The 19,367-nt window shown below is 41.8% G+C and overlaps 1 protein-coding gene across 2 annotated transcripts in view; it reads left to right on the top strand.

The window, feature by feature from the left end:
* LOC128988568 (6-phosphofructo-2-kinase/fructose-2,6-bisphosphatase-like) overlaps positions 1 to 13,133 on the top strand; it is a 29,358-nt gene extending 16,225 nt beyond the window's left edge. For both annotated transcript variants that reach the window (XM_054409959.1, XM_054409961.1), the window contains exon 10: positions 12,122 to 13,133. In XM_054409959.1, coding sequence (XP_054265934.1) covers positions 12,122 to 12,220 — 99 coding nt within the window. In that variant the 3' untranslated portion in view covers positions 12,221 to 13,133. The remainder of the gene's footprint in view (positions 1 to 12,121) is intronic.
* Positions 13,134 to 19,367: the final 6,234 nt, after the last annotated feature.

The raw sequence follows: 19,367 nt of genomic DNA, 5'->3' as shown, positions 1-19,367 counted from the left end.
TCATCAAAATCGGACAAAAATTACTCAAGTTATCGCGTTCACGGACGTATATACAGGGTGTTCATTTGAAAACTTTCCATATCTGTTGTGTGCAAAGGTAAGGCTTTTAACACTTGTTTGTTCTCATTTCCCCCTAATTTGGACATGCCAAATCCAATAAAATTATTTTCAATTTCGAAAAATGCCCCAAAAGGGCCCAATTTGGGGGGTAGGGGTGCTTTTTGAGAAATTTTCAAATGTAAACATGGGTTGTGTGATACATCAATTTAAAGGTCTAATCACCCCGACTATTTTGGTGCAATAAAAATGTCATTATCTTTAACCGTATGTAACGAGTCAAATGGGTAGGGGGGTAAAAATATAACGATCTAGACCACGAACATTAAACAGCTAAACATTAGCTGTTGAGTAAGCCTAGTCGCGACACTAAACTGACGTCGTACCTAACCTCAAATTCCAAGACCGCAGACGACGTTGGTGTCAGTTTGGTTGTTTGGCTGTTCGACTGCGTCTGAGGCCGGGCTACGGGAGAGAAGATGAGCAGCGAGGTCACCTTTGAGCGGTACGCGGCTGTAAGCCTGTTAAAGCTACCATGCGCCTGCCTTTCGCTGCCAGTTTTTTTTTGTTTCGGTAACTCGTTGACCAATCAGGAATCGTTTTAACTTTCGTCTCGATTCGGAGACGAAGGTGAAGTAAGAAGAAGTTTTGTGAAGTTTTGGTCATTCGTAATCCCGGCTTTTCGTAAGTTTGTTTCGCTTTTGGTTGGTTCTCGAAAATTCGTGGAAGTAAAAGTGCGTATCGCAAGCTCTGAAAGCTTAAGTTCGTACGTATTGGTTCGTAGTGAATATTTTTCTATAATTTCGTCATCGGGTAAGTTTTGTAACTAACTTACAGATTATTGTATATTACTTGACCAGTTTTCGTGTACGAAACTTGGTTGAACTTGAAGGCTAGGCCTGATTCGCAGACCTAGTCATACGCCTTAACCAACAATTTGAGTAAAGTACTGCAGTTGGTGAAATATATTTTCAATTACGTTTCATAATCCATCTGGGACTTTCTTTTTAAATTCTTAAACCCCTTTATAAAGTTCCCGAACGCCCCGAAGTTGGCCCCGGCAGACAGGTTTCTGCTTGATAATTATTGCAGAAGTTTGCTTAAGTTGAACACGTGGGGAAGTTGAAGTTTTAGTTTTTCTTTTTTCGTATCAGCTCTTGAAGCAGTTTTATTTTGAGTTTCAGTTTTTCTCCCGTTTCGTGTCTCACTTGGACAACTTAAGCCAACTCGTTTTCTTGTCTAGTAAATTCAGACTCTGTGGGAGTTAGGCTAGGTTAGGCCTATCTTGTACTAACCTTGTTTGTTTCAGGGTGACGACGTAACTCCGTAGGTAAGCGGAGTGCCTACTTAGCTTACTTGTTGATTTGTTAAGTTAGCTAGTAGTGTGTCATTTAGATATTTGCCCACAGAGTCAAGTCAAAATTATTTATTTCCCCACAAGCCCGAGGCTAGAGTGGTGATTTCGAGTAGGGTGTTTAGTAACCCGCAACGTTCGTCTCGAGCTCTGACAACCAGGGCTATCAAAGTTAGGCTATCCGAATCACTATCGACTCCTGGGAAACTCCCCGCGACCAGACTAGGGCGAATCCTGGGATCTCGTTTTCTTACCGGTGGCGTAATTTCCCTCTTGTCGTCCGCCAGGAAAATTACGTCACATAAATGGCGCCCGAACAGGGACCAGTGATTGGATAGTCTGATAGTACTTGGTGAGCTCAAGCTAAGATCGCTGTAGCAGCTGAAGTCGAGTTGTAAGATTTTAGCCTACGTTAACCGCTCTAGCCTATCAAGTGTTTGCCTAGGCCTACTGTTATTTTTTATTCTACGTTAACGTTCTAGCCTAGCATTTCTAGTTTATTAGGTAGCTTAGGCCTACATATTTTCTGGTTTCGTCATTGTAGCCTATTGCTAGCCTAGGCCTATTGGTGTTTAGCGTTAAATATTTTAGCCTATTTGTGTGATAGCCTATTTATTTTAGGTAAAACGTTTACTTTATAGTAGCCTATTGCATTTTAGCCTTTTTATTATTGGATTTTGGAGCAGTTTGGACTTAGTCCTATTTTAACAAAAATTTAAAGCGAAACAAACTTACGAAAAGCCGGGATTACGAATGACCAAAACTTCACAAAACTTCTTCTTACTTCACCTTCGTCTCCGAATCGAGACGAAAGTTAAAACGATTCCTGATTGGTCAACGAGTTACCGAAACAAAAAAAAACTGGCAGCGAAAGGCAGGCGCATGGTAGCTTTAACAGGCTTACAGCCGCGTACCGCTCAAAGGTGACCTCGCTGCTCATCTTCTCTCCCGTAGCCCGGCCTCAGACGCAGGACGCAGGGTTTGGCTTTAATTTTTTTTTTTTTTTTTTTTTTTTTTTTTTTTTTTTTTTTTTCGTTCCGAAGTGTGGAGGGGGTGTAACGGTTCATTCGTATTCCCGGCTTTTGTTGAGGCATTCGCTAATTATTCGTCCTTTCGTCTTCGATTTGAAGAGTTTTCGTGCTACTAAAAAAAAAAAAAAAAAAAAAAAAAAAATTTTTTTTTTTTTAAAGTTGTCTGGTTTGGACTTAATTAGTGCTGTTTAACGTTAGGCTTGAATTTAAATAGGCCTATTGTGGATTTTTCAAAATTGTTAAGCAATTTCAGCCTTGTAAATTGTTGTTGCCATTTGTTTGTTTTGTTGTGCACTAATACTTTGCAGCTATGCCTAACTCACTCCCTGAAGTTTGTACGACGCCAGGAGTTCTAACCACGGCTGGTGCCGTGGTGACTACGTCATCGGTTATCCCCACCTGCTCTTGCGCATCGACGGTTACCACAACATCGACGGTGTACACACGACCAATGACCTCGACCGGCTACTCCGCTCCGCTCGCCCCAACGGAAGATCCTCGCGTTGGATGGATCTACCGGTTGTCTAAACTACAGTTGATCGCTGAAGTGGAGCGACTCGACCTACCCACCCATGGCACGGTAGAGGAACTTCGCAGGCGCCTTTGCCTATACTGGCGGATCAACGCTGGTGCTCAGACCCCCGCAACTTCCCAGGAGGAGGTGCTTATGACTGGCCAGGTGTTAGATAACCAGGCCCGGACTTCGATGCATGAGCCTACTCCACGCCTTTCGCCTTTCGACTACCGAACGGGGTCAACGCATCAACCTACTGCTTGGAGACCACCTGGTACCTATGGACTCGTAGGCCTACCCCCTGCGACATTCCAGCGTCAGAGCCCACCTGCTGCGGTCACCTCGGCACCGCACGAACTGTCCTTCGCCGGACAAGAGGACGTTACTGATGCCCAGCATACCTTCGACTCGGCTCAAGGGTCTCTGCCTCGGGAATACCCCTTCGAGGACCCAATACATCGAAGTTTGGACCGCATACGCCAAATGCTAGGCCTATCGACCAATGCCGACCTGCGCAGCATGGAGCACACATTAGCCGAGGTGTTGAACCTCGAACGGCGGGGCCCAAGAACACATGATGCTGACTACGCTGAGCCGCCAGCTAACGAGATGGACCAGCTAACCTCTCGGTACGCCGTCCCGTCTCGGACGAACGATGTGTATGGAGGTGTCCGGTCTTCGTACGTCCTGCGGAGTCATGACCTGCATGAGGACGTTGCTAAAACGTCGTCCGCCCTCTGTGACAAGGTCCGGAAGTGGAACTTGCGCTTCGACGGCAGACGAGATGCGGTTTCGTTCCTGGAGCGTCTAGAGGAGCTGCGCGAGGCCTACTCTCTGTCGCCAGAGGACGTTTTGAAGGCTTTGCCTTCACTTCTACATGGCCAAGCTCTCCTCTGGTACAGGAACAACAAAATGATGTGGCGTTCCTTCCACGACTTTAGGCGGGCATTCGAGGTCCAGTTCTTCCCTGCTGGCTATCATCGCCACTTGGATGACGAGATACGGAAGCGCACTCAGGGTGAAACAGAGGCATTTAAAGATTTTGTGATTGCCCTGACAACCCTGATCCGACGGAGCGGCACTTTCTCTAACCAGGAAACCATCGACCTGGTGTACTTGAACATGAGGCCGGAGTACAAGTTCATGATACGACGTCATGACTTTGTCACGCTACCCGACCTCATCGAGCGAGCCGACGAATACGAGGAGCTGCTACGGGAGCGCAAGCTGTTCCGCCCTCCCCCTCCAGTTGCTCAAGCGTTGGTACCTGAGACTGCCTACACGCCCAGGCGTCGAATGGACCGTTTCGTCGATGTTGCGGTGATGGAATATTCGGAGCCTGACCGTAAACTGCAACCTACCTCGCCAAAGACCGGCCGCACTGGTGATTACCCTGCAAGGAGTGGGGGTAACCAGGCAAGGCATACGACGCCCACCGTCCCTAACCATATGCGCCAAGGCCTACCGTCTACGAGCCCATCACGATCATCGAGTAACCGCAACCCTCCAGTCTGCTGGAACTGTGATGCACGCGGACATGTCTTCCGAGATTGCAATCAGCCGAAGGTGTTGCGGTGTTACTACTGCAAACAAGTAGGAGTGGCCACTACGAGCTGCGGTTGTCGCGCGGGAAACGCCAGACGGACTCAGGCCGCCGGAGGTCGCCTGAGCCCACGCCCCGTAGCTACACTACCTCCGAAGAATGGAGCTCATGGCTCCAGTACATAACGGCCTTCACTGAATCGGGTTCAGGCATAGTGAGGTCACTTGAGCCCGCAGCGCAGCCGCCTACGACGTCTACCGAGCTCAATTACGTGAGCACCTCGTATGTGTCGGCTGGAAAATCATCTGAGTCAACCGACATCCGACCTTTTATCGACACCTTGCTCCTTGGAAAGAGATTCCAAGCTCTGTTGGATACCGGAGCAGTTGTAAACCTCGTCGGGGATGAGGTTGTTCGTCACTTCGACGAGTGTGGGGTAAAACCTGAGATATCTTCGGCGGACCTGAGGATGGCTGATGGTACACGTTGTCGGATTGAGACGAAGTACCACATCCCGGCCCAGATCTTAGGTGAAAACCTCTTACTCGGAGCCTATTTTGTGCCTGGGCTCACCACGGACGTCGTATTGGGTATGAGGTGTATTCGAAACCTTAACCTCATACGAATAAACGTCAACCACGATGGCACTTTCGACACGACCACGACTCTTCCTTGTGCGACGGGCACACTGGAACCGCTGACGTCAAAGGAAGAACGACATCTCCAGAATTTTCTCGAGAAAGAACTTCCTCTCTTCGATGCTGTTGTGGGACCCACGGCGTTGACTGAGCATGTCATCCGGCTCAAACCAAACGCTGTCCCGATCAAACAGCGCCACTACCCTCGTAACCCTGCAATGCAAGCGGTCATCAACGACGAAGTAGCTGCCATGCTGAAGGATGATGTAATCGAACCATCCGAGAGTCCATGGAGCTCTCCGATCGTGTTGATCCGGAAGTCGACTGGGAAATACCGCTTTTGCATCGACATGCGCAGGGTGAACGACTCCTCGATCAAGGACGCCTATCCTCTGCCTAGGATTAACGCCATCCTTGAGAAGCTCAGGCAGGCCAAGTTTATCAGTACCTTGGACCTGAAGCAAGGCTACTGGCAAGTGCCATTGGCCGTCGACAGTCGCCCCGTGACCGCCTTCACTGTGCCAGGCCTAGGCCTTTTTCAGTTCAAGGTCATGCCGTTTGGCCTACACTCGGCCGGTGCCACCTTCCAGCGCCTTCTGGATAGAGTCATCGGGCCTGAGCTGGAGCCGAAGGTCTTCGCGTACCTTGATGACCTTGTGGTAGTGTCAACATCCTTCGAGGAACATCTAGAACTTCTGGGGGTTGTTTTTCGTCGCCTACGCGAGGCGGGCCTTCGTTTAAACCCCGAGAAGTGTCACTTCGCCCGTAGGGAGCTGAAGTATCTGGGACACATCGTGAGCCAAGATGGAATCGCCACAGATCCTGAGAAGGTCCGCGCCATTCAGGATTTCCCCGCACCCACGAACGTCAAGGGACTTCGCAGTTTTCTAGGCCTTGCGTCGTGGTATCGGCGATTCGTCGAGAAGTTCGCTTCAGTAACCATTCCGCTTCGAGGTTTGCTGAAGAAGAACGCCAAGTGGCTCTGGGGACCCGAACAAACTAAGGCATTCGAAGCTCTGAAGCACGCCTTGGTGACGGCCCCGATTCTCGCCTGTCCCGACTTCAGCCAACCCTTCGTGCTCCAGGTCGACGCCTCGAATTATGGCCTGGGAGCAGCGTTAACTCAGAGTGTAAACGACCGAGAAGTGGTCGTTGCGTATGCCAGTAGGCTACTCTCTGAGGCCGAACAGAACTACACAACTACCGAGAAGGAGTGTCTCGCTCTCGTGTGGGCTGTTCGGAAATTCAAGGCTTATCTCGAAGGCTACCACTTCATTGCGATAACCGACCATGTCGCCCTAAAATGGCTGCTTAAGCTCAGTGAGCCTAGTGGGCGCCTGGCTCGGTGGGTTATGGAGTTGCAGCAATTCGACTTCGAGATAAGGTACCGCAAGGGGACAGCGAACAGAGTGGCCGACGCCCTGTCTCGTCAGCCGGTCCCTGAAGTGCCCAGCTCGTCTGGTGAACCCGATCAACCTACGTTTGAGGTCGGAGTTTTAACCAGACGCGGTGCTAGGAAACAGTTGCGGTTACGACGCCTAACCGATGCTGAAGGTGACGAACCTTCACTCGGCGATGATCCGGCGGGTGACGTTATCGATCACGAAGCTCCTGGTCCTACACAGCAGGAGACTGACGACCCATCATCCGACGTGGACAACGATGGTAACCCGCCGGGCAGCCACGATGCTTGGTATGACCGCCTTCGCAACCTGGTCAGCAAACACCCTGGGCGATACTCGAGATACCAGCTTCGCGACGGTAAGCTGTATCGTGCTGTCTCGAAGAAGGATCGACCTACGACATGGAGGGTGTGTGTGCCAAGCGACCAAGTATCCGTGGTACTGCACGAAAACCACGACACGGCTACGGCAGGACATCTTGGGGTGAAGAAGACGTTAGCCCGAGTTGGTGGGGAGTACTTTTGGCCTAACTGGCGTCGTGAGGTGAAGGCCTATGTACGGTCTTGCGCCCAATGCCAGGCCTATAAAGTACCCCAAACGAAACCAGCTGGGAAAATGTACTTCCGACAACCCCAAGGACCGTGGTACGCAGTGTCTGCTGACCTGGTAGGCCCATTGCCTAGATCACAACGGGGTCAGCGATTTCTGCTCGTGGTGCAGGATACCTTCAGCAAATGGACGGAACTCGCCTCCATTGCGTCTGCAACCGCAAAGAATGTGGTGACGAAGCTGAAGGCTATCCTACTTCGACATGGAGCTCCGGATGTGTTGATTACGGACAACGGCACGCAGTTCGTCGGTAAACTGGTTCGAGAGTTGGCTGCTGAGTGGGGCATCACGCTACAGACGACGGCCCCCTACAGCCCACAGTCAAACCCAGTCGAGAGGCAGAACCGGGTGGTGAAGACTATGATTGCGCAGTTCGTGAAAGGCAACCATAGGTCTTGGGACAACCACCTGGTGGAGTTTCAGTACGCCCTCAACACAGCTGTCCACGACTCTACTGGATTCACTCCTGCGATGCTGTGTTTTGGACGCGAACTGAAGCCTCCCTGTGCCGTCCGTGGCCTTTCGTTTGAGGTGTCCGAAACTCCCCAAGGTCCCTCGTTAAGTGAGACCCATCGCAAACGACTGGAGGACTTTCAGCGTCTGATCGCGCAGACACGCAATAACCTCAAGGCCGCCTACGAAAGGCAATCAACATATTATAACCTCCGTCGCAGGGAGGTGACGCACGAAGTCGGCGCACAGGTGATGAGAAGACTCCACGTCCTGTCTTCTGCTGCTGACGCCATCGTAGGGAAATTAGCACCAAAATATCATGGCCCCTGCATTGTGGTCGGTCGTCGAGGTACTAATCTCTACGAGGTACGTGATGAGGATACCGCTGCAGTGCACGTCGTTCACGTGAAAGACTTGAAACCTTTCTGTGCACGTGACTAGTCTGCAAGGATCCCGCAACCGCAGCGACGTCTGGTGATCCGTTGTTCGTCAGTCCTTTCGGCCACGTCAAGCTGCCGACAAGCAGCCATAGCTAACCCTCGTCTGGGGGTGACGTATCCTCGTGAGTAGCTCTTCGCCCCGCTTCCAAGACTCCGAGCCTGCCGTACTACCCTACCTTTGTAAACCCCACGCCTACTCTTCACCTTTGGTTACTCTTCGCCCCGATTCGTTTTCGTCCAGACCTCTGAGGCAACTCGGCCTCAGACAGTCTACATCATTCCTAATTTCGCCCACTTTTCGTCGTCAACACCCTGGAGCAGCCGGACCAACGGGGTCCGGCATCGGCTTCTGTCAATTTTTCCTGCCCACGATCCTACTGATGTGTCATCTGCAGGAAAGTTCAACAGCTTTTTTCTTTTTCTCGGTTTTCTTTTTTTTTCGTCCCGAAGTGTGGAGGGGGTGTAACGAGTCAAATGGGTAGGGGGGTAAAAATATAACGATCTAGACCACGAACATTAAACAGCTAAACATTAGCTGTTGAGTAAGCCTAGTCGCGACACTAAACTGACGTCGTACCTAACCTCAAATTCCAAGACCGCAGACGACGTTGGTGTCAGTTTGGTTGTTTGGCTGTTCGACTGCGTCTGAGGCCGGGCTACGGGAGAGAAGATGAGCAGCGAGGTCACCTTTGAGCGGTACGCGGCTGTAAGCCTGTTAAAGCTACCATGCGCCTGCCTTTCGCTGCCAGTTTTTTTTTGTTTCGGTAACTCGTTGACCAATCAGGAATCGTTTTAACTTTCGTCTCGATTCGGAGACGAAGGTGAAGTAAGAAGAAGTTTTGTGAAGTTTTGGTCATTCGTAATCCCGGCTTTTCGTAAGTTTGTTTCGCTTTTGGTTGGTTCTCGAAAATTCGTGGAAGTAAAAGTGCGTATCGCAAGCTCTGAAAGCTTAAGTTCGTACGTATTGGTTCGTAGTGAATATTTTTCTATAATTTCGTCATCGGGTAAGTTTTGTAACTAACTTACAGATTATTGTATATTACTTGACCAGTTTTCGTGTACGAAACTTGGTTGAACTTGAAGGCTAGGCCTGATTCGCAGACCTAGTCATACGCCTTAACCAACAATTTGAGTAAAGTACTGCAGTTGGTGAAATATATTTTCAATTACGTTTCATAATCCATCTGGGACTTTCTTTTTAAATTCTTAAACCCCTTTATAAAGTTCCCGAACGCCCCGAAGTTGGCCCCGGCAGACAGGTTTCTGCTTGATAATTATTGCAGAAGTTTGCTTAAGTTGAACACGTGGGGAAGTTGAAGTTTTAGTTTTTCTTTTTTCGTATCAGCTCTTGAAGCAGTTTTATTTTGAGTTTCAGTTTTTCTCCCGTTTCGTGTCTCACTTGGACAACTTAAGCCAACTCGTTTTCTTGTCTAGTAAATTCAGACTCTGTGGGAGTTAGGCTAGGTTAGGCCTATCTTGTACTAACCTTGTTTGTTTCAGGGTGACGACGTAACTCCGTAGGTAAGCGGAGTGCCTACTTAGCTTACTTGTTGATTTGTTAAGTTAGCTAGTAGTGTGTCATTTAGATATTTGCCCACAGAGTCAAGTCAAAATTATTTATTTCCCCACAAGCCCGAGGCTAGAGTGGTGATTTCGAGTAGGGTGTTTAGTAACCCGCAACGTTCGTCTCGAGCTCTGACAACCAGGGCTATCAAAGTTAGGCTATCCGAATCACTATCGACTCCTGGGAAACTCCCCGCGACCAGACTAGGGCGAATCCTGGGATCTCGTTTTCTTACCGGTGGCGTAATTTCCCTCTTGTCGTCCGCCAGGAAAATTACGTCACACGTATTTACAGGGTGGGTCAAAACGTTTTTCAAAAGGACTTTGAAGTTAAGTGCCGTATTACCCGAACTACTGAACGGAACAGCGCCAAATTTCTTTCCAAGCTTATTCTTGATCTACTCTTTAAGATAACTTGTAATAAGGGCATTTTCCATGTTATCTTCTAATTTTTAAAAAATATCAAATTTTAAGAATAAAAGAAAGGTGAAAACTCAAAATTCTTAAATAGCAAGGTATGACAAATTTCATACCACGTGAAAGGTCCTTTTTTAACAAACATTTTACGTATTTAAGTTTTCTTTCTATCTCTTACCGTTTAAAAATTGCAGTAGAAAAACTGAATTTTCCATAGTAATATTGTAACTAGTTTTCTAATAAAACAGCCAAAATTCGTCTCTAGACACATTTAATGGTGCATTAACTGAAGGAAACAATTCATAATTATTGATACCCTGATTGACAAACAAGTCGTTACGTTTTAATTTGTGAAAAACAAGTCTTATAGCTGATGAGGACAACCTACATGTGGGCTGCTTTCTGTAGTACCATTGACTAGTCAACGGTAGTACTAATTTCAAAAAGTACTATTTTCTGTAGCATCTAATCGAATATGGTGTACACTTAAAAAAATAGACTTTATTTTTACTTATTGGGCAGAACAAAAGTGTTTCAGGATAACTGCAAAGTGTTTAACAATAAATATCCAGGTAAGACCTTAAGTAATAAAGCTGTAAATGATTTGGTTAAGAAATTTCTGAAACTGGCTCAGTTCCCAATGAGAAAAAAACAGGATGAAGGGTCCAAGATGAACTGACACAAGTAAAAGTAGTTGATCAATTTGTAATTAATCATAATACATCGTTGAGCAAAGTGCAATGTGTTTTGTTAGAAAACTAGTTATAATTTAACCATAGAAAATTCAGTTTTTCTACTGCAATTTTTAAACGGTAAGAGATAGAAAGAAAACTTAAATACGTAAAATGTTTGTTAAAAAAGGACCTTTCACGTGGTATGAAATTTGTTATACCTTGCTATTTAAGAATTTTGAGTTTTCACCTTTCTTTTATTCTTAAAATTTGATATTTTTTAAAAATTAGAAGATAACATGGAAAATGCCCTTATTACAAGTTATCTTAAAGAGTAGATCAAGAATAAGCTTGGAAAGAAATTTGGCGCTGTTCCGTTCAGTAGTTCGGGTAATACGGCACTTAACTTCAAAGTCCTTTTGAAAAACGTTTTGACCCACCCTGTAAATACGGTTAAAGATAATGACATTTTTATTGCACCAAAATAGTCGGGGTGATTAGACCTTTAAATTGATGTATCACACAACCCATGTTTACATTTGAAAATTTCTCAAAAAGCACCCCTACCCCCCAAATTGGGCCCTTTTGGGGCATTTTTCGAAATTGAAAATAATTTTATTGGATTTGGCATGTCCAAATTAGGGGGAAATGAGAACAAACAAGTGTTAAAAGCCTTACCTTTGCACACAACAGATATGGAAAGTTTTCAAATGAACACCCTGTATATATATATATATATATAAGTCTATATATATATATATATATACATATATAAAAATTTGAACGAATGGTGTTTTTGGCCTCTGGGGTCATCAAAATGAAAAAGTAAATCGGTCCCGGGTCTAGGTTTTACCGTGCCACCTACGGTAATAGCTACTTCCCTATAGGGAAATTCGCTAAAAGTAACATTACTCAAGTAACAATGAAGAGTTCCAGAATTTGAACCAAATGTTACAAAAGTGCAAGCAATACACCGAGTACTAATAATAGTTTATCCATATCAGCTAGAATCGCTCACATCTCTACGTAGATTTCATTGCAACAAACATTAAGAATATTGTGCAGCTATTGATATTGATTTTGAAGTTGAGTTACTTCCTTGTCATTATACCTATGAAATATTCAGAAACCAAGAGACATTATACTATTGGAATTCCCAACTAGAATTTTTAGCTGGACAGCAAAGTAACTTCATGATTAATGACCACTCTAGAATCACTTGCTTCAAGTGAATCACTTGCTTCACTTGCATTCACTTGCTTCTGAAGCTCCCTTGTGGTACCGAAATATAAAATCAATTGTTGTGACCTTTTAGTTTGCTGCCAACTGTCAGGATCTTCTTTCTTGGGTTGTAATTTTTGTGTAAAATGTTTTTTCCTCAAAGTACCTACAAAATTTGAAGAAAACTTATAACAAAATATTTTGCAGAACTGCAGTGTCGCCCGTCCGGCCGAGGAGGCTTTGCTGACAGTTCCGGCTCACTACGACAATTTGTGGCCCCTCAAGCAGCAACTGCTCCAGCATTAGAAAGCTTACTCCGCAACACGTAGCATGTAATAGCCGTTGTATCACTAACCAGTCAATGTTCAGTATTTATGTGTTTTAATCGGCCTCGACTGAATTACATGTAGCTTTACAAGCACAGTTAATTTAAAATAAAATTTGTATCACAAACTCATTCTCAGTATTTAGCATGTAAGTCTCAGAAAAAAAGGTATGTTGTACATTATTCGCAGTGGAAAAATAATTGTTAAATTTAATGGAGTATGAATGTAAGTTTTGAATGGGCTACTTACAAAATAAATACCAATTAATAAGAATTTTTTTTATCTTGTATTTAGGTTATAAGCAGGACAGGAGGACACTCTTTGTATAAAATGGCCAAACTCAATATATGTCCAAAGATGTATACCAATATGATGTATTAAATGGCATTTACTTTGATAAATGGTTTTTACACCAAAATACAGGATGCTTTGAATCCAAACAAATCATGGATGGTTAAAAGTTGATTCTTGAGGGCTTGGAAATAGGAAAATCATTTTGTACAACATATCACTTCGACTAAATGTCTTTATGAATCTATTATTTTAATACTTATGTTATATTTTGCAAGTTGATGGTAGTTTTAACAATTAATTAGTGTTATACATTGTGTAGGCAATTAGGAAAAGTGGTATTTTTAGAAAACGTATTGTGTAAGGAGTAGCTAGCTTTAGGAGTGCTGTAGTTTTAAGAAGTGACAGTGCATTGGGACGTTCTTTGAAACGCTGTGATTTATTTAGTGGAAAAGTCAGTTAAGTACAATATTTTTATACTATTACCTTATTTTCAGTTGTATTACAATGTTTTTGTACATATTTACATTTATTTGTTTTATGTCCGTAAAATTTGTTTCTGTAATGGTATAGATGTAAATAAAATATAACTTTAATTTTAATTGAGTTTAGTTTTCACCCAATTAAGTATAATGATATTTGAAAAATGATACCAAACAATTTTTATTGTGTCCTATTTTTGTGTGTGTATTCAATTCATTGATTACATCAAAAATAAAGCAATGGGTGCTGTAGGACTAGAATGAACTGTACTGATAATTTTATGTCAAAAGAAAATTTAAGCCAGTCTCCTGTAAAATAAATGGGAATCCTTTAAGGAGAGGACATTTTATCTTAAAAATCAATTTTACTTAAACCTCGAGGTTATTAAAAAGTGGATGACCCATCCTCTACACTAGGGGCCACGAGAGTTTATGCAGTTGGTGGCAGCCAATAGCGAGACTGAAGTTGCAACATCGCCCGTCCACAAATTTTTTCACTAAATAAAATATACTAAGCAATATTTTCAAATCAGCTGGTATTATTAGATTTGGCAACACTGCGGGGTCATCATTGGCTCCTTCGAAGTCAGGTGGTAAATAGGCTCCTCCCTCAACTGCAGACTATCGTGGAACATACTGTAGCCATGCTACTATCTATATGATTAACCTTTTGTTATAAAGCACCATTAATTCCCAGCCCAGTGAAAATTGCAATTATGTCCAGAATTGACCCTTCACAACATGAAACGACAATCCTTAGAATTGAAGTCGACCTCAATATCCACACTAATCCAACTAATCTGGTAATATTTTACAAAAAAATTCAACTCAATATCAAAGTGATGCTTCAGAAATGTTGTAGACATTTTCACTCACGATTAGAAAAAGTTTTAGACAACGTTTCAAAGCTCTAAGTTTTAATTTCATAGTGATATTTTTCGCCTAAATTTACCCGTACTCCTCATTGAGTGTTTAAGGGTTTATCTGGGTTTTAAAAACTGTTAATGTCATCAGATTACCAAAAAAACAGATTTTCATGGCTATAAAATATTTATTTATAAATAATAAATCTTAAACTTGTTTCGGTAAAAATGAATCTGCTATCTCTAGATTGAGTGACTCAGTAACCATTGGGTGCAAGACTTTTTAAATCTAAAAGTCGTAAACTCGTTAATGTTCAATCGTTAACTTTTAAACTTTATAACAGGACGAGGCAGTGAGAGCACCCCGACTTTCTTTTGTTGTCACACTATAAGTAAAGCAACAATGAATGAACAGCTGTGCTTATAACATCAATTAAACTATGCCATTTTAGTAAAAAATATGCCTAAGACTATTGAGATTTTGATGTGGAAAACTATTTTACCTACGACCGTTTTTTAAAGTAGCCATTTCAGTCCAGTTCTTAGAATTGAAAATTTTCACTTTACAGATGTTTACTTTCATATCAGCATAGTTTCATTTCATATCAGCATAGTTTTTTTTCATATCCACACAGGTAACGGACCAATGAGGTTCAAGTATTGAGAGAAAAGAATTAAAATTGTAATGCTTCGAACGTCAACTAATCAGCTGATCAGCTGATCAGTTGACCAATTTAATTGTTGATCCGACTTGTTCATGTTGATACTCGCGTATTCTTAATTAAGTTGGTGGAAGTCCAAAAATAAATGAAATATTTGCCGAATTGTACCTGATACAATATTATTTACTAGGGGAAACCCGTCGAAATCGACGGTTACTCTTGAGGTTTTATGTAACTTCAGCTAACTGCGATGATAGAGTGACAATATTATTAATCCAGTCTGACTGGGTTACTGTGTAACCCTATTTCACCATAATATGTGACCATGTCTATTGCAAGATTGTTTTGCTTAAGGACAATAAAGGATTTCTGATTTCTGATTTTCTGACTGGGGCAATATAATCTCTCTACGGAATGTTAGGTGTAGTAGAATATACTTGAAGTGAAGTTGACTTTTATTCTTGAACTGTTAGGGGCCTCCTCATTTATATGGTAGTGCAGCTTCATTGGCAACAAATAATGCGAATGACATACTAAGAGCACAATAAAATTCTTCTGCAGATGAATTTTCTGTTGGAGAAATATAAGCCGAATTATAAATGTCACAATGCGAGTTTGAGCATTTTGTAACTATATTATAATATGGGTAAGTTACATAGATTTTTTAGGTTGCTGCTCAATGCACTTTAAGAATATATATTTTAGAGATAAATTAAATGGTTTTTGTTGCTGAGTAGCGCCAGTAAACATGCACAACCCTTTTCGTTAGTCGAATAACATTCAAAGGCTCTCTATGAGTTCAAGTTCTTATTTGTATATACATATCTATGTATTCACTAAGCTTAATGGATACATCGAAGTAACCTCTCTGAAAAGTCTGCAGTATATTGCAGTTTTCCAGCTTAATGACTTTCTAAATCATGCACAAATTTCTACATAAATATTGTAAAATGTTTTATCCAGTTGCTGTAAACCACTATTAATTTAACAAAATATGGATACGGCTCAAATGGGCACCGTGCCCTTCTGCACTTGTATTATTTTGTATTGTTTTACACAAGCGAAGATTTTTCCAATGATTGAAAGCATGTATGACAATAATCTCATGAACCTATGATGATCTGTCTAGAATAATATGATAAAATATAGGGAAAAGGTGTGAAAAAGGTGTGAAAAAGGCAGACACCAACCCGTAAAATAGATATAGGCCTAAGATAGTTCAATAAGAAACAATTGTAGGAGTTATTGTGATAAAAGGATTTTCCACTGATTTCGTAATGGAACTTTATGTTGCAACACAAATGATACAGAGGAAAATCAATTTTAAAATCAGAAAATAACATTGCAAATACTTCTTTTGGACAATTCAGTAACTCCTAATAAATGTGTGTTGTTTAAAACACAATTTTAAAATTAACAGCTGTTTTATTAAAAAGTATTATCCACATGACCAAAATGTAAACAAATCTGTGGAGGGATTTTTAAAGGCGTCTGGGGCAGAGCCCTAAGCGAATTTACTTCGTTTTTCTTTTGATAACTCATCTACAGACCAAGACCGTTCTTTGGACACCTCTACCAAGTTTCTACGCCCAGCCGTTCTCTCAAATTAGTGGAGACAAAGTTTCCAATTAAATATTTAGATTCCCCCATGTTAATATTATGTGAGAAAACCCAACTTTGATGGAAGATCCTGACCAAACTAATAAAGATATCAAAAAACGAAAAATACTTTGCAAAACTACAGATCAGAGCGATTTTTTTGACACTTTAACCATCAAAATCGGCCCAAAAATGAGCGAGGAGTTCTGTTCACAAAAATCGGCTTAGCGTATTATATATATAGATGGTAAGAATGCTGCTAGCAATGTAATATTTAACGAAGTTTAACAAACAAGTAATTACAGGAAATCAGCTGATTATACAACAAGTCGTTGCATCACTTTCAGTGGCAATGACAATACACGAAAACATAACCTCTCTAAAAAGTTATAAGTAGTGATTGTTAGTAATTAAATCCAGATTGATAGTAATTAAAAAACGGTCATAGGTAAAGTAGTATACGCAACTCGCGTTAATAGTCTTTACGACACTCGTAGAAGTTTTTAAGGCACTCGCCAAGGCTCGTGCCTTAAATTTTCTACTCGTGTCGTAAAGACTCACTTAACGCAATCGTTGCGTAAACTACTATTTTTAAATAGTGATTCTTGTGCAAAACCCCAGAGATTGTTTGGACCGCATTCCATCCTTGGTCAACATGGCGCTGTTCCAGATTGGAAAAAAATGGGGAACTTGGTTAATTATTTAGGATAACAGCTTCAACCTAAAAAATAATCAGTGGGTGCCGCGAAACTCTGTACACCAGCAAATGTTGAAAGAGTGTGAGTCGCAGTAACTCGAAGTCCAAAGAGTTTTGCCAGGAAGCTGTTTTTTTTTGGGGGGGGGGAGGGGGGTGTTGGTCTCATAAGCTACTTGAAGTTCAATGTTTTTCAGTCGTCCCACAGATTTGTTTGAACCTAAGCTAAGAATTGTCCAAAAACTAAAGTGATTCCTGAAGAAATGCTGGCGGAGTATTTGATGGAATTTTCAAGTGACTAAAAAGAAATGCCAAGTAGGACAAGGACGTCACTTGCAGGATTTTGTTTCCAAGAAATGGAAAAATGACTTTGTTAAGTTAAAATGGCTAAAGATAAGCTGCGTTTTGATGTGCTATTTATATCTACGGGGTGAATCTATATATTAATTTGAAACTGTTTTTCTTTGTGACAGCTAATTTGAGAGAACGGCTGGGCGTAGAAACTCGGTAGAGGTGTCTAAAGAAAGGTCTTGGTCTGTAGATGAGCCATCAAAAGAGAAACGTGGAGAATTCCCTTGGGCCTCTGCCCCAGTGGCCTTTGAATTCACATCCCATGTTATTCTTATGGAGGAAAACGGGGGTTTTGTCACAGCTAATTTGAGAGAACGGCTGGGCGTAGAAACTTGGTAGGGGTCTCTAATGAAAGGTCTTGGTCTGTAGATGAGCCGTCAAAAGAGGAACGAGGTAAATTCCCTTGGGGCTCTGCCCCAGAAGCCTTTAAAGTTGCCTCTTCAGATTTGTTTACATTACGACCATATGGATAATTTTACACTATTTTAATGAACCAGCTGTTAATATTAAAATTGTATTCAAAGGTTTACTGAAACTGTCAAAATTAAATGTTTACATTATTATTTATGATTTTAAATTGATTCTCCACTGCATGGCAAGTTTTTTATAGTTTCAACAAAATGATGAATTTATGATACGTTTTAAATGTGTTGTTAAAAAATCTATGCTTTATTGCTCTTAAAAAATTTGAAATTATGAAATTAGTGCGACATATCAGTTTCAAAGGAACATATAATTATTCCTTATCGGGTTAGCTTATACATATTGTAAGGTTCAAGAATATTATTGAATTCAAGAAAGACGACCAGAAATTCATTTATTGGTATAAAAGTTCTCGATAATCGGGTTGAAAATTGTGTCATAGATGAGGAGAATGAGAGCTGTGTTCAAGTTTTGAAATAGACTAACTACGGAGTATGTTTCATCTATGGTTTTGGTGAAGTAGGTAAATTAATGTCAATTCAGGTATTTAAAAAAAATGTGTACAGGGTTTTTACTTTGATGTACACATCTAGCTATGCATAATTTGTTACCAAGGCTGGATTAGGTTATGGATTTGGTTCCGCAAATGTTCAAGATTTGTGGTCAAATTTCCTACAATTATGGTTTATTCCATCCACGAAATACATGCACAGCTTTATGTGATTGATATGGCCATTGCAAAACTACCCCATAAGTTAATCAATTAGCAAGTAGGCCTAAGTACAGATTGATTAAATACATGGGTCGATGTGGCAAGAGAAGGAATTAAAATTGCTTGGATCGAAGTAAGAATGTTACCGCTTTCTGGAGAATTAGATATTTTTATCAAATACAAAAAAGATTTAATATGCCTCCCGCTCATAAAACTCTGTATTTTTATGACCAAAGATGGTGATTCACTTATACAATCCAAATTCAATATGAATGATTTTCCCAAAGCAGATAGAACCTGTTATTTTAGTAATATTGACTCTTTCCCTCAGATGACAGACCAATTATCTGAACTCCTTTCCCCATACAGTGAAAGAGGCTTTAACATGAACAAAATGCATGAACAAGAAACAATTGTAAGACTCCTGAAAAGCCTTTTGGGCAACCTAAAGCCGATGAAAGAACAAAAAAATATTGAATTCAACGAATTCATCAACCACGTTTTTAAGGTACACTATCGTCTTACTCATACCGGTAATTATGTTTATCCTCCCTAAGATTTTAATAACTTCACTCTATCCATCGCAGTTAGCTGAATTTACGTAAAACCTCAAGAGTAACCGTCGATTTCGACGGGATTCACCTAGTATTGTTGAATTTGTACTATTTATAAATTGGGGTGCTTTCATAGCCTCACCCTGTACAAAGGAGTGAAATCGACATGTACTAATGTAAAAAATGCTAAGGAGTGCTACCACAGCAACCAAGCAAGGAATATTTGCGATGATTTAACCCATTTTGGGTATTGTATTTGGGTATTTGTCTATTGTCTATTTTAATGAGTAAAAAATAATTTGGTGAAAAATTTCTCCATGAAAAAATAATTCCATAGAAAAAGTCAACAGGTTAAACGTCAAAATAAAATAGACCAGCAGCTGCCACTCACTAGGACTAATTATAACCAACTAACTGTGAAACCTAAACAACTGCCAGGTCACTTTTACCTCAAACAAATTAGGTCTTACTTGTTAGACTAAAATAGACTCGTTTC

This window comes from Macrosteles quadrilineatus, unplaced genomic scaffold (genome assembly GCF_028750875.1).
Source record: "Macrosteles quadrilineatus isolate MER2022 unplaced genomic scaffold, UCM_ALF_1.0 Scaffold_3__2_contigs__length_128488019, whole genome shotgun sequence".
NCBI classification, from domain to species: domain Eukaryota; kingdom Metazoa; phylum Arthropoda; class Insecta; order Hemiptera; family Cicadellidae; genus Macrosteles; species Macrosteles quadrilineatus.
This window is presented reverse-complemented; position numbering and strand designations above follow the sequence as displayed.